General features: G+C 40.9%; 1 protein-coding gene across 1 annotated transcript in view; it reads right to left on the minus strand.

The window, feature by feature from the left end:
* The window catches only part of myo15b (myosin XVB), a 456,255-nt gene that overhangs the window by 322,558 nt on the left and 117,821 nt on the right, over positions 1 to 15,876 (minus strand). Inside the window, exons 9-12 of the mRNA XM_036133239.1 lie at positions 11,858 to 11,989; positions 9,535 to 9,660; positions 9,378 to 9,455; positions 6,590 to 6,738 (exon numbers count right to left, since the gene is read on the minus strand). Of these exons, the coding sequence (XP_035989132.1) occupies positions 6,590 to 6,738; positions 9,378 to 9,455; positions 9,535 to 9,660; positions 11,858 to 11,989 (485 nt within the window). The remainder of the gene's footprint in view (positions 1 to 6,589; positions 6,739 to 9,377; positions 9,456 to 9,534; positions 9,661 to 11,857; positions 11,990 to 15,876) is intronic.

The following is a 15,876-nucleotide window of genomic DNA, read 5'->3' on the forward strand; positions in this document are numbered from 1 at the left end:
GTTTTGCATTGTATTACATTGAAATGACTGTCGTCATTTCAGATTTTAACTTTTTGCTCTCTCTCTTTTTCTTCATAGTAGGTACACCTGGTCTGGCGTTCTGTTAACTGTGACATCATCCAGAGAAGACGGCTCACCCGCTATTACCATCTAATGTAGAACAGATTACTAGATCAATGTGTGCTTCTGTGCTTTTTTGTCTCTCTTGTTGTGTCTCTGCTCTGTCTTCTGTAACCCCAGTCGGTCGAGGCAGATGACCGTTCATACTGAGCCCGGTTCTGCCGGAGGTTTTCCTTCCCGTTAATGGGGAGTTTTTATTCCCACTGTCGCTTCATGCTTGCTCAGTATGAGGGATTGCAGCAAAGCCATGTACAATGCAGACGACTCTCCCTGTGGCTCTACGGTTCCCCAGGAGTGAATGTTGCTTGTCGGGACTTTGATGCAATCAACTGGTTTCCTTATATAGGACATTTTGACCAATCTGTATAATCTGACCCAATCTGTATAATATGATTGAACTTGATTTTGTAAAGTGCCTTGAGATGACATGTTTCATGATTTGGCGCTATATAAATAAGATTGAATTGAATTGAATTGATTTAAGAAGAGAAATGATATGTTCTGTTGGTGGAAATGCACTGTTAAATGAGAGTCAATTGGTAGAGTCAATTAGTAAAAGTGTTTTAATAATTCTTCTTACATGTAGCCACGTACTATTAAGTAAAAACTGACATTAATAATACTTTTGAAATCTATATATATTTTGACTTTTCCCCTCCACATCTAGGGAGGGCAGCGCCCGAGCGCCCCCTATGTGCCAGCCGCCACTGGTTCCGCGGCTCTATTGTTGAGGCAGCTAGTCGGAGCTGTGGCCGCAAGGTTGTCGGTGTATGACGCAGCAGCAACCCTCGAATATGCTCGTGGACACCAGCGGTGAGGGAAGCCGTCAAGCTGAAGAAGGAGTCCTATCAGGCTTTATTGGCCTGTTGGACTCCGGAAGCAGCTGATATGTACCGGCAGTCAAAGCGGCAGGCGGCTCGGCTGGTCGCCGAGGCAAAAACTCGGGGTGGGAATAGTTCAGAGAGGCCATGGACCAAAGCAATTTTGGTCCACTATTTGGCCTCTCAGGAGGGGGAAGCAGTGCAGTACCAACACTATTTATAGTGGGGGTGGTGTGCTGCTGACCTCAACTCGGGACGTCGTGTGTCAGTGGGCGGAATACTTCGAAGACCTCCTTAACCCCACCAACACATCTTCCATTGAGGAAGCAGTGCCTGGGGACTCTGGTTCGGGTTCTGCCATGTCTGGTGCTGAGGTCACAGAGGTGGTTAAAAAGCTCCTCAGTGACAAGGCCCCAGGGGTGGATGAGATTTGCCCTGAGTACCCTAAGGCTCTGGATGTTGTGGGGCTGTGTTGGTTAACACGACTCTGCAGCATTGCGTGGACATCAGGAGCAGTTCCCCTGGATTGGCAGACTGGGGTGGTGGTCCCCCTAATTAAAAAGGGGGACCGGAGGGTGTGTTTCAACTACACCTACTACTCTACAACCTCAGCAGGATCCTGGAGGGTGCATGGGAGTTTGCCCAACCAGTCTACATGTGTTTTGTCGATCTGGAGAAGGTATTTGACCGTGTCCCTCGGGGGATCTTGTGTGGGGTACTCCGGGAGTATGGAGTACCGAGCCCTTTAGAAAGGGCTGTTAGGTCTCTGTATGACCGGTGTCAGACCCTGGTCCACATAGCCGGCAGTAAGTCGGACTTGTTTCTGGTGAGAGTTCGACTCCGCCAAGGATGCCCTTTGTCACCAATTCTGTTCATAACTTTTATGGACAGAATTTCTAGGCGCAGCCAAGGTGTTGAGGGGATCTGTTTTGATGGCCTTAGGATCGTGTTTCTGCTATTTGCAGATGACGTGGTCCTAATGGTTTCATCAGGGCGTGATCTACAGCTCTCACTGGAGCAGTTCGCCTCCGAGTGCGAAGCGGCCAGGATGAGGATAAGTGCCTCCAAATCCGAGTCCATGGTCTTGAGCCGGAAACGGGTAGAGTGGCTTCTCCGGGTTGGGGAGGATGTGCTGCCCCTAGTGGAGGAGTTTAAGTATCTTGGGGTCTTGTTCAGGAATGAGGGGAAGATGGAGCGGGAGATCGACAGGCGGATTGGTGCGGCGTCTGCTGTGTAGCGGGCGTTGTACTGGTCTGTTGTGGTGAAGAGAGAGCTGAGCCAAACGGCAAAGCTCTCGATTTACCAGTCGATTTACGTTCCTACCCTCATCTATGGTCATGAGCTTCGGGCCATGACCGAAAGAACGAGATCCCGGATACAAGCGGCTAAAATGAGTTTTCTCCGTAGTGTGTCTGGGCTCTCCCTTAGAGATAGGGTGAGGAGCTCAGTCAACCGGGGAGGACTCAGCGTAGGGCCGCTGCTTCTCAACGTCCATAGGAGCCAGTTGAGGTGAATTGAGCATCTGGTTAGGATGCCTCCTGGACGCCTCCCTGGTGAGGTGTTCCAGGCACATCCCACCGGGAGGAGACCCAGGGGAAGACCCAGGACACGCTGGAAGGACTATGTTTCTCGGCTGGCCTGGGAACACCTTGGGATTCCCCTGGAGGAGCTGGCTCAAGTTGCTGGGAAGAAGGACGTCTGGGCCTCCCTACTTAAGCTGCTACCCCCACGACCCAACCCCGGATAAGTGGAAGACGATGGATGGATGGATGGATGGATGGATGTTTTTTTCCTTTTCTTTTTCCTCTTTGTTTGCTCATTCCATTGCTTCATAGCATAAGGCTTCTCAAAGACCTAGGTTTATAGACATCTTTATCATCTTAAGACATCTTTATTTTCTTAAGTTCTGTATAACCACTAAAGATTTTTTAGACATCCAGTTATGTCCCTGAAAGATGACAAATACATGTGGAGGATTGCCTATAGAGAGATGTAGGAAAAGTCTAATTCCTAAATTCAAACAGCAACACACACAATATTACATTATTAGATGGATTGTCTAACAGGTTTTGCACATGAATTTGTAACATCTTGAGGAACTATGTTGTATGAATTGTGCTAAGGCACTGACTCTTAAAATGGTTTTGATAACTTGGGATCTTCAAAATTAAAGTCAGTAAAAAAAGTCCGTATGCTCCAAAACTTTAATTTTGTAACATATAGGATGACTTCCTCATTATTCTGTGAAGGAGTAGTAGATGAAGGTATGTAAAACTTTGCTTCATGTGATTACATAAAATAATTATTTATAATCAGTAGAGGGGAAATGTAGTGGAACATTTTATTCTTGTTATGCTTGTGTACTCTGAAAGTGTATTAGAAAACTTTTTGTAATGGAACAAGTGTGTCAGAGGAAACTTTTACCTTAGTTTCACCTCCTTTGTAAAACCACAGTACTTAAGTTGGAGGGCTTATGCCCAATCCTTATCTTGTGATTAAAAAAAATCTTTGTGTAACAAGAAAAAACACACTACTATGGTATAAATATGATATGTTTGAGCCTTGACTGATGAAACAGCTGCAGAGTCTCTTGTATTTTTCCCCTTGCACAAGTTTTTAATAAAACTGTTTGAATGTTCTGATCTGTTTTGGTAGTTTTTATTTTTTCAGATAATGATTTCTTATACGATAGTATGGAAGAATTTTCCGCGGGCAGGAGTTTGCACTGAAGAGGTTGCTGGAGGCAGCTGCAATTTAGTCACTTGAGGGAGTGCTCATTAAGCCTAAAGATGCAGCTGCTTTGGCTGTTCTGAGCCAGAGGAGCAGAGAAATGTTTTGATGACACAATGTCTACAGTACCTCATAGCCAGCTTTGGCTCTGCTGCAGTTGAAGAAGAAGTAGAATACAGACAAGTAAATATGAAAATTACCGCATAGGGAATGAAACAGGACGTAAATATCTTAATAACAAAAACCAAAAGTGTAACACTATAATAAATGCCTAAACAAATACACAGAGAGCAGAACCCAGGGATAAAACTAACTCAACACATGGAAATTAGCTTTGTATAGAACACCCTACATTTCAATCATTATCAACCAATAAATTATCCAACTCCCCAAAACACAAAGACCAATAGTTCATGACCCTATCAAATACAGAGCCCTAATAAAAAAAACAACATGTAATGATTTATGGAACTGAACCCGATATTCAGCCGGACAAAAGGGGAAACGTTAAGGAGGTTTATTAAATTGAAAGAACCAACAGTCCTTGGGAGAGTGCAGAAGGGAGACAGGGAGGATGAGCTGCTAGAAGCAGACACAGACTGGGGGAAAATCCAGGGAAGAGGCAGAGCTTCGGTGGCAGTCCAGACCGGGGACTCAGAGGTAGCAGTCCACACAAGGTCCGAGAAACTGGCAACTCAGAAGCACATGGATTAGCAGGCTAATTTACGGACAGGCGAGGGTCGGGCTCACGGGCAGACAATACAGGAATTAACATAATCCGAGGTCCAGCAGAAGATCAGGTGCGATATCCAGGCAGGCAAAAACCTGCTCGGTAACGGGAAGCAGAAACAATTCAGGAACAGACAGACAGGCAGAGTAAAGAATCGCTGGAAGTTTGCACCGTGAGGATTGAGACGTTCTGGCGTACTAAGACAGGAACCAAAACTATGACACAACAACTATATTTATCACTGAGTCATCCACACAACCTCCTGCTCACTCAGATTTAGTATTCAAAACCTGGTGTATCCATACACCCAATAGCAGACCTGAGGGAAAAAAAGCCTTTGCTGCCACTACTCTCATGCTCTGGAATACGCTCTCTGCCAGCATAAGATCAATTGAGAATGTGACTACCGTGTCAGCTCAGTACATACTTTTAAAACTTGTTTTAAAAAAATAATTTGGTTGTTTCTGGGTGACTGGTTTTCAACCTTTTATTTAATCTTACTTGTTTTGACTTGTTTGTATTTTCTTCATTTTTTTGCTTTGCTTTTACGTTCATGAACATTTATTGTAAATCCCTTCGTGACTTTATCTGTGGAAAGTGCTTTATGGCTAAAGTTATTAAGTTACTTATACTTTGACTTCCTCAGAAACATTAAGAAACCCTGAAGTTCTTTTACACCAAGACATTCCTCTGTCGTAAAATATAGGACTACCCTGACTTATCATATTGTCAAAATTACACAACTTTAGAAACACCTTTCTCACAATGTTGGAGAAAATTATAGAAGCAGAAATATAATTAGGACAACACATAATATTTGTCTGGTTTTGTATTAGTTTCCTACATGAACTGCAAAATAAAATAAATAGAATTTGTCTTCTCTTCAGACTTAAAACTGATTCCAAAAATGATTTAGCACATCACAATTTCAGCTTTTTGTTAACAGAACACTTAATATTTGGAATCAATGCCCACTATTTACTTGTTCCTAGAGTGGTGATTCTTAATTTTTTTTCTTGAAAGCCAACTGCATGTTTTAGGCATTTCCCTTCTGCCAAACACCAGACTTTGTCATGCTGCAGCCTTGCTTGCTGCACCATGGACATTTCAGGGCACTATTCACCCTCCATACATCCCAGTCTCCTCTCCACCTCAGTAATCATCTACACCTGTCAGCCTCTAATCAAGCCAGAACTCATCTCACCTGTCATCTTCTCTATTTAAGCTGCTTGCATTCAGTCCTTCCTCGTCGGTTCGTTCTGTTGGTTTCTGTTTTCTCTTGTTTGATTTTGCTCATTGCTGCTCACTTCATCTGGTTCTCATTCAGCCTGAGTTCTCCGCCTGTCTGCTGTGATTCTGGTCCTGCTCTCACTCCAGTCGTGCAAGTATTCATCCAGTTGTGCTGCTGATCAAGCCTGGTTTCCAAGTCTCCGTTCTGTCGTGCTGCTGGTCAAGTCTCCATTCTGTCGTGCTGCTGGTCAAGTCTCCATTCTGTCGTGCCACTGGTCTAGCCTGGTTCCAAGTCCAAGCCGTTCTGCTGTGCTTCTGGTTATGCTGCCTACGTGCTCTGGGTTCATCCTGCTTGCCAGCTCCAGCCATTAACTGCTTGCTGATCCAGCCTGGTTCTGTCTCTCTGGTCTCCTGCTTCCACTACTCATCATACAATAAAACTCACAAACTAAGCTCTGTGTGTGGTTCAGTTCGGGTTCAGTACACAAATCATGACAGACTTAAAGTAATGGATGATTAAAAGGCTTCTGCACCACTTGATAGTATATTGAGGAGGTAATGAAATTATTGGAATCAGGTAAGCTTGAGCACAGCCGCAGCAAATACATGAAGGGCTCTGAGGACCAGGGTTGAGGAACACTGTCCAGTTAAGGAGTACTTTGGGAGACCAAATAAAAATATGTACACTGAACACAGTTTAAATGTTTGATGGATCTCCTTTGTTTCATTCCTTTTCCTTGTTATTATTTTTTTTTTTACTAGCATAAATAAACTAGCAATAATCCAATATGGTTATACCGTAATGAATTCAGAGTGGATTGAATTGGTATGTGTTTAAGTGGATTTCAGTCTAAATCAGACTCTTAAATGAAACTCCAACTGATTTTGAACTATAAGCCTTTTTGTTATCTGTGTTGTCCCCTGACACAAGGACAGCACAAATTAAAGTAAATTGTACCTTTCCATACGAGTGGTGAGTTCAGCGAGTGACTGGAGGAAGTGGGATGCAGCAGTCGGGGGTGGCTGACAAAGACATTTCCCCTTCCAACCAAGTTCCCTCTGTTGGATATAGTCGTCCTGAAGCTTCTGGAACAGCTCAGAAATCATCTACATGAACATTAAAACACTAGTAAATATAGTGTGCAAATCTGAAATGTCATCCATTATCTTAAAACAGTTATGCTTACTGAATTTTTCCTCATGTAAAGTTGAAAGTAAAAATTCCCTATATTAGCTACAGATGGGGTAAAAGGCTTCAACCCCTTCCTACTTTTTTTTGCATGTCTGTCACATTTAAGCATTTCAGAACATGAAACAAATTTAAATATTAGTCAAAGGGAACACAAGTGAATACAAAATGCAGTTCTTAAATAAAGGTTTTGATTGTTAAGGGAGAAAATAATCCAAACCACATGATACTTTGTGGAAAGCATACTGTAACTGTGGTTTATCACACTCAAGTTTATCTTCTGTAGTCTTGTCTGGGTGGTTTTGGTGTTTTCTGACTGAAACAAGAGTGATAAACATTGGGGCTTGGCATATAAGTGGTTTGTGACTAATTCATGCATACTCTTTCATCCATGCATTCTCCTTTACGTTTTTTTCTTCCTGCTTCGATGAAGGTGGACATCTTTCTTTTCGCTCCTCTTCCCCTCTCCCTCCCCAACTTCCCTGCTTGCTTCCATTAATCTTTTTGGAGCTTCTTTTTACATATCTTTCAAACTATAAATTATGGATCTGGTCAGCTGAACTCTCAACGCAATTGATCAAATTTTCTTAATGAGAAGACTGGCTGGAGGAGATTCCCTGTGCCTGGTGGAACATGTGCAGCTGGACAAAAGGTGGGAGGAGGATTGTGTGTCTGTTCATGTTGTTGGTCAAGGATCAAAAATCTAAAATCTGTTCAAAATTGGATTTATGAAAATAAGATTTCTGCTTTTTGGAGCTGGCATTTACCTGGAGTAACAAGAAATTGTGAAAACGTCAGCAGCAGTTTCGGCCTATATCTAGGCTGCCTGAGGGATATGGACGCTTCCATCACTCAGACTGAAATTTTATGTAAGCAGAACTGCAGGCCAGCTGCGGTTTCTGAACTTGCTGGCAGGATGGGAACGATCTGGGAGAAAGCTAGAAGCTGGAGCATAGCAGAATGACCACAATTTTGGCTGTTTGGAATCACCATTGAGAAGAACCAGCGAGACTGCCAACCCAAAACAAATACTATTATTTAAACTGGCTCCCGTGCATCAATTTCTCCGAGATGTTATGTGAACATCTGACATCTGTGACCTTCAAACAGGGCGCACTGAACTGAACTGCCTGATAACATTCCATCACTATCAAAGACAGCAAGATAGCAAGTGCTATCTGCCACAGTTCACAGACAAACACACATACACACGTTACACAAAAACACACAAGCGCATACATACACACACACACACACTGCCTCTACTGTGCTTTCCCCCTCTTTTCTGTTAGCTGTAGTGTCAGAAAGTTCAGATCAGAGAGCTCACACTGTAGCTTTCTTAGAATTTTTAGCGATGAAGCTTATCCTAGTGTTTCTGTTTTAGCTGTAGTGTCAGAAAGGTCAGATCATAGACCCTAAACTGTAGCTTTGTTAGATGTTTTTTGTGATAATTCTCCTGTATGTTTGTTAATGTATTCATTAATTGGATTCTTTTAGCTTATTCCTTTGTTTTTCCTATGTAGGTCTGTAATGGTTTTCTGTTCATGTGCAGCACTTTGAATGTCTTGTTACTGAAAAGTAAATAAACCTATCTTACCTTACAAGTAAAAGCAATTTTAGTCAATGGGGCATTTCCTACCAGTTCCTGTTTCCTGTTAGGCCATATACCCATCCTCCTCCAGCCCGGATGGCAACTGGAGAGCAAGGGTGTGAAAAAGACCCCAAGCCTGCCTCCGCCTGCTCAAATGTTGTTGCATGTTGTTCTCAAGTGCATTTAGAACTGGGAGCACTAAACGGGGGGTTCCCAGGTACAGTTCACCCCCCTCTGGAAGGCAGTCGGTGCCAGCCACCCCCCACCCTCAAACGCAACCCACCTAGAGGCCTCAGTGTCTAAATGGAGTTTTCTGTTAAAGCCAGGAAAATACATCAGGGGTGGATCCTACACAAACTGCCCCCCTCCCCCCAGATAAGTCCTTCAATGTGGTTGAAATACAATAATTCTGCAAAGATGAGTGGGCCAAAATGTTTTCTACAGTGCTGGAAAAGACTCATTGCAAGTTGTGACAATCGCTTGATTGCAGCTGTTGCTGCTAATTGTGGCCATAACCAGTTATTAGGTTTAGAAAGTGATCACTTTTTGACAAAGTAGGTTTGAACTGTATTCTCCCATATTGATGAAAGAAACATCTTAAAAATTGCTTTTTGTGTTTGCTGTTGCTGTCTATGACAAATATTTAGATTTGTTTGATGTTCTGAAACAGTTGTGTGTGCCAAACAAAAAACCTATAAGAAATCACACCACTGTACAGACATTTTTATAAATGTTATTTGCTTAAGGAATTAAAAGTTGGGCAGAAATTGTAGAAACATACTATTGTGTAAGGGTTCACAGTGGTGCACTAATAAGAACTGTGGCCTTGTCGCAAATAGGTGCTGGGTTCGAATTCCATTCTTTGTCATTCAGCATATTTGTCAAGCTTGTCTGGATTCTCCATGGGTACTCTGGCAAAAACATAACTGTTAGGGCATTTATCTATCTAAAGTATAGTTGTTTTACCTTTATCCGGCTTTTAGCAAAAAGCTCCACAATTTCTGTTCGGACCTGATCTTGATTCTTATTGAGGAAATTATGCACCTGAAAAAGATAATAGTTTTTTCTCTGGTTTTCTACAAATAAGCATTAGTTGTTTAAAAGCTAACTTAGAGAAAAATACCTGATATGTGACAGCTCCAGCATAGTGATGAATAGTGAAGACTGGCATTGGGTCCCTGGGCTTGGTATAGAGGGGGTTGCTTGCATGGTGGTAGTGGCATTTCTGAAGGAAGGTATGGTCAGTAGCCTGTTAACCCCCCCCCCAAAAAAAAAATATTGAAGGTTAACTAAAGCTAAAACTATATATTTATATGCACACATATAATATTTGTTTTTTCTCAGTGCTTGGCATTAATTAAGAAAATAATGTTCAGGTTGGTCAGGATTACAAGATATATTATCATGAACTAAGTACTAAAACAATGAGAGAGGGTTTTTTAATTACCCTATTCACAATCACAACATTTATATACAATAACCACATTATGCCTTTAAAAACTTTAAGAAAGCACAGACGATGACGCCAAGGATTTGTTAACGTTTGAAGGTGTTGTGCAATTAAATGCATGCATGGATTCGAGCTGTGGCATTCTCAAGCAGGAAAGAGCACGCATATGGAAAAATTCAGTGACAGCTTCTCTTCAAGATATACGAATTTTTAGAAATAAAATAAGAAATACAGAAATAATTCAATTTCAAGTCAAACATATTTCAATTACCAACTCTTTAATTAGGCTAGGGAAAAATAACTAAAACTACTAAGCAAAATTAAGATGAAAGAAAACGAATGAACTATGAACACACAAAATAACAAAAGGACAAATATAAATGGTTAAAAACCATTTCCACAAAATGATTTAGTGATTTTAAAGTTTAATGTGGAGATTTCATTTAAAGAACCAAAGTTAATCTTAAAGAATTTGGAATGAGGTCACAATATCTTTAACTAATTTAGAACAATTAATGTTTGTTATCCGAGTTCATAATACAGCTCAGAGTTAGAGAAAACATTATTTTAGGAAATTAATATTTCAAAAAAACTGTGGCCAAATTAAAATCAATGACTTTTAGGACAACGGCTTTTTATAATTGTGTAATTATTCCACTGGAAATAATACATTTGAATTGGAAACTCTAAGATGTAAATGGAAACCCTTTTAAGATGCACTATTGATGAGCAGAAGTTATTACAAGCACATCTGGTTCACCGTAGTAAACAATAAAGCAACAAGCTGCCAGGGCTCAGCAGGCAGCACCATGCAGATTTCTGCCGGTCCTACCTTTTCTCTCTCTTCGCAGGTGATTGCAGTTGGCAGGTGGGCGTGGCGCGCAGCTGCGCCTCGTTTAGCACCGTGGCTGGGAGTATTTAGGCAGTGAGCTGACAGCTGGAGGATGCCAGAGTGTTAACCTTGTGTGGTACACCTCAGTTGGCCACTGTCTAATGACAGCTGACCTTTGTTCCTATGTTAATCCTCTTCCTCCTGTGTCTCTCAGGTTGCCTCACATTCTGGATCCTAACCCTAACCCCGCCACAGCTCCATCAAACCCGCTCACAGGCCGCTCAGTCACCTGTTACCATCATAGAGGGGAAACTCGCTTAGTCTGTCTTTCTGCTCCACTCCCTCCTGCTAGGTTTCCCTATCTCAGAGGTAAGCTCACCACAGACCCCTTACGGAGTATTTCCTACGGCACAACCTAACTCTTTGTCTCTTTTGTCCGCAGAGCAATCGGTCCCGGTCTCACGTCTCAGTCAGAGGCTTGTCCGTCGTGATTCCTCCACGTCTCTGTTTCTCGCTATACTGAATAAACACCTTAAACTGCTTTCTGCCTCCCGATTGTGTTCTGCATGTCAGCCAAACATCTAAAAACCATGACACAAGCTCTAAAGCATCCGTTTAAGTTTAACTAAAAGACCATTAATAAGCATTAATATTCATATTAATTTTATACAAATGCTAATGGTGCAATATCTGACAATTTCAGAGTGAATTAACAAGAACAATGGTTTAAAGGGGACATGTCATGATATTCAATTCTTCCTTTTCACACTGAAATCATTCAGTGGTGGTCTACATAAAGTGGAAGTGCAATGCTTTGGTCTAAATTTCTCATTATCTTCCCCCACATTGCCCTTTTTACCTCTGTTCTTAGGTGTGAGAGCAACTCTTTTTAATGTGTTTTGTTTAAATTTAATCTAAGTCTGATTCATCCTTGGGACATTGAGGCATCTGGTAATTCTACCCAAGTCTGATTCATCCTTGGGTACAATTAGAAGATGTCTCAATGTACTATGATCATTTATGTAACCATGAACTGCGTGGGGATTACCAACTACTTTACCCTTTATAAGGAGACATGTTCAGTGTTCTAGAGATTACCTTTTTAATTTGTGTATGAAATCCTTCAGACTAATTGGAATAAAATAAATTGGTATGCGGATGCACCTGTGCAAGACATGTTTGCTCATCTAATATGCGGAGGATGCCATTTGGTCTGGAGGACATTAATTCCAGGCAGGAGTGGAATTTCTTACGTTGCACTGGATGCCAATGGATCTGCTCAGCATTGTACTCATCCTGCAAAACACATAAAATAATGCTGTAAAGTTCTAGAGATGAGAAAACCAGTATGATAAATTAATTTTCAGATCTTCTGGTTTGCTGTCTTTTACCTGCTCCTGAGAAATCAGGGTTTTGTTGAGAAAATGTTGTAGCTTCTCATTAGCAAAGTTTATACACAGCTGCTCAAAGCTGTTCACTTCAAGATCCTTCACAAGGACACCAAACACAGAGATATAACCTCCATCACCAAAATAGATATATATGTATGTATTTTTCAGCTAAAGACAAGGTTAGAACACTGAATACCAACCTCAAAGCCGTAAATGTCTACAACACCAACAGTGCTGTCCATCTCTGTCGGACTCAACCAGTCATTAATTTGCTCCAACAACCAGTTAAACAGCACTGTGTACAAAGCTTTGGCAATTGCATTTCTAAAGGGGAAAAGAAAACGTGCAATTAAGGAAACCATGCAGAATTAACCACTCTCTTATACTTGACCAAAGTAATATCTGCTAAAACAGCCTGTGGCTCTACGTTTCTCCAGGAGTGAATGCTGATTATTGGGACTTTGATGCAATCAACTGGTTCCCTTATATAGGCAATTTTTGACCAATCTGTAGAATCTGACCCAATCTGTATAATATGATTGAATTAGAGATGACATGTTTCATGAATTGGCGCTATATACACTACCATTCAAAAGTTTGGGGTCACATACTTTTCAATGAAGATAACTTTAAACTAGTCTTAACTTTAAAGAAAGTACACTCTATACATTGCTAATGTGGTAAATGACTATTCTAGCTGCAAATGTCTGGTTTTTGGTGCAATATCTACATAGGTGTATAGAATTTCCAGCAACTATCACTCCAGTGTTCTAATGGTACAATGTGTTTGCTCATTGGCTCAGAAGGCTAATTGATGATTAGAAAACCCTTGTGCAATCATGTTCACACATCTGAAAACAGTTTAGCTCGTTACAGAAGCTACAAAACTGGGTTCAATTAAACGCTCAAAATGGCCAGAAAAAGAGAACTTTCATCTGAAACTCGACAGTCTATTTTTGTTCTTAGAAATGAAGGCTATTCCATGCGAGAAATTGCTAAGAAATTGAAGATTTCCTACAACGGTGTGTACTACTCCCTTCAGAGGACAGCACAAACAGGCTCTAACCAGAGTAGAAAAAGAAGTGGGAGGCCGCGTTGCACAACTGAGCAAGAAGATAAGTACATTAGAGTCTCTAGTTTCAGAAACAGACGCCTCACAGGTCCCAACTGGCATCTTCATTAAATAGTACCCGCAAAACACCAGTGTCAACATCTACAGTGAAGAGGCGGCTGCGGGATTCTGGGCTTTAGGGCAGAGTGGCAAAGAAAAATTCATATCTGAGACTGGCCAATAAAAGAAAAAGATTAAGATGGGCAAAAGAACACAGACATTGGACAGAGAAAGACTGGAAAAAAGTGTTGTGGATGGATGAATCCAAGTTTGAAGTGTTTGGATCACCAAGAAGAACGCTTGTGAGACGCAAAACAAATGAAAAGATGCTGGAAGAATGCCTGACACCATCTGTTAAGAATGGTGGAGGTAATGTGATGGTCTGGGGTTGCTTTGGTGCTGGTAAGGTGGGAGATTTGTACAGGGTAAAAGGGATTCTGAATAAGGAAGGCTATCACTCCATTTTGCAACGCCATGCCATAACCAGTGGACAGCGCTTGATTGGAGCCAATTTCATCCTACAACAGGACAATGACCCTAAACACACCTCCAAATTGTGCAAGAACTATTTAGAGCAGACGCAGGCAGCTGGTATTCTATCGGTAATGGAGTGGCCATTTTTATAATAATGTGGATCGCCTTGTGAAAATATTTCCTGAAATTGGGATGAAGAATCAAAGATCAAACAACCTCACCAGCTGAGAAATCAGTTTTACTCAAGCACCCAAGGCATTTTTTCCTCAAATCTTTTCTCAAATGAATAGCATTTTGACATAAAATATACATTGGATTGTATATTTGTTTTAGCAGGACTAAGTGGTAAATTGACCGAACCTAAATTGTACTTGTTTTTTCCCTTGAGCGCTAAGAAAGGCAGGCAGCTTATGTCAGTGGTTTTTCCCAAATTTCGCCATTATGGGACAGTAAAGGACTTTTTTTTAATCTTAGTTTACTTTCTAGTCCCACTGCCCACTCATAGTACTGTTACAATACAAATAATAGCTCAATCTTTGCACAAGAAACTACAAATAGTGTTTTACACCATTTGAGTGTGCGTATGACAATGAGCGTCCATGTGTATGACTATGAGAGTACGAGTGCTTGAATATTGGTGTGTCTGTACAGGACTAGGACTGTGTACTGTATATGCAAAAGCATAGTAGAGTGTGGTGAAGTTTGATTAAAATGGAACTGAGTTTTATTGATACAGATGTAAACCTAACATCTCAGTTTCTTAATTAGCTATTGTTTAAAAAAAATGTAAGGCAAGGCAAGGCAAGGCAAATTTATTTATATAGCACAATTCAGTACAAAGACAATGCAAAGTGCTTTACATGAATAAAATATAGCAAAATAAAACAGAATAAAAGCAAGTAGGAATAAAATATAGATAGAAAATAGAACAAAGAAGTGGTGATTCAGTTAACTAGGACAGTTGAAGGCAATTTTAAACAAATGTGTTTTTAATCTTGATTTAAAAGAACCCAGGCTTTCCGCACTTTTACAGTTTTCTGGAAGTTTGTTCCAGATAATTGGAGCATAGGAACTAAATGCTGCTTCTCCATGTTTGGTTCTGGTTCTAGGTATGCAGAGCAGGCTGGAGCCAGAAGACCTTAGTGGTCTGGAGGGTTTATACGCTGATAACAAGTCTGTGATGTATTTAGGAGCTAAGCCATTTAAGGATTTATAGACTAACAGAAGTATTTTAAAGTCTATTCTCTGAGATACAGGGAGCCAGTGTAAGGACTTTAGAACTGGGGTTATGTGCTCTACTTTCTTAGTCTTAGTGAGGACGCGGGCAGCAGCATTCTGGATCAGCTGCAGCTGTCTGACCCACTTTTTAGGCAGACCTGTGAAGACACCGTTGCAGTAATCAATTCGACTAAAAATAAACGCATGGATTAGTTTTTCTAGATGAAGGATCATCAAACCACATCTTCCTGATAAATATACACCAGTAAAATTACGAAAACTACAATAAATATCTTGATATTTAGAGTACTTAACCAGTCTTGTAGATAACCAAGCCAACATTCTTTTTTTATTAGTTGAAAATGCATCTTAAATGCACTTAAAAAAATAGTTTCTCTGTGGTAGATGCTTAAATCAATTGCTTAAATATCACCAATAAAATTAAATATATCTCTTAAAACCAAAAAATGTGACATGTTTGTAAGATGTAAGGGGTGACTGTGGCTTGATTGGATGAGTAGTTGTCTTGCATTTGGAAGGTTGTGGGTTAGATTCCAGCTTCCCCTTGTTACATGTCAATGTACCCCTGGGCAAGGCACATAACCGCCTACCTAAGTTGCCTACCGAGCTGCATATTGGTATATGAATGTGTGCATGGTAGTGAGTGTGATTGGGGCTCTAGTGTACAGCACTTTAAGTGGTCAGTATCACTGGAAAAGCACTATATAAGTCCAGTCCATATTACATGAAGCCATGAGCTGTTGAAAGCAGTTATTGGGAAAATAACAGATAATTCATAAAAACAGCCATACTCCAACTACTGGTAGCTCAAGGTGTCTTTTTTCAGAAAAACTATGTGAAAGTCTGGTTGGGTTAAACCTGTTTGCTGTTGCAATGACGTAGATAACTGAGAATTTGCACAGGCTCTTTTGCATGTAGTGTATAATGACATAATTAGCCCCTTGTTCAGTCAATGAGGCAAGCATGAC

This window comes from Fundulus heteroclitus, unplaced genomic scaffold (assembly GCF_011125445.2).
Source record: "Fundulus heteroclitus isolate FHET01 unplaced genomic scaffold, MU-UCD_Fhet_4.1 scaffold_59, whole genome shotgun sequence".
Taxonomy (NCBI): domain Eukaryota; kingdom Metazoa; phylum Chordata; class Actinopteri; order Cyprinodontiformes; family Fundulidae; genus Fundulus; species Fundulus heteroclitus.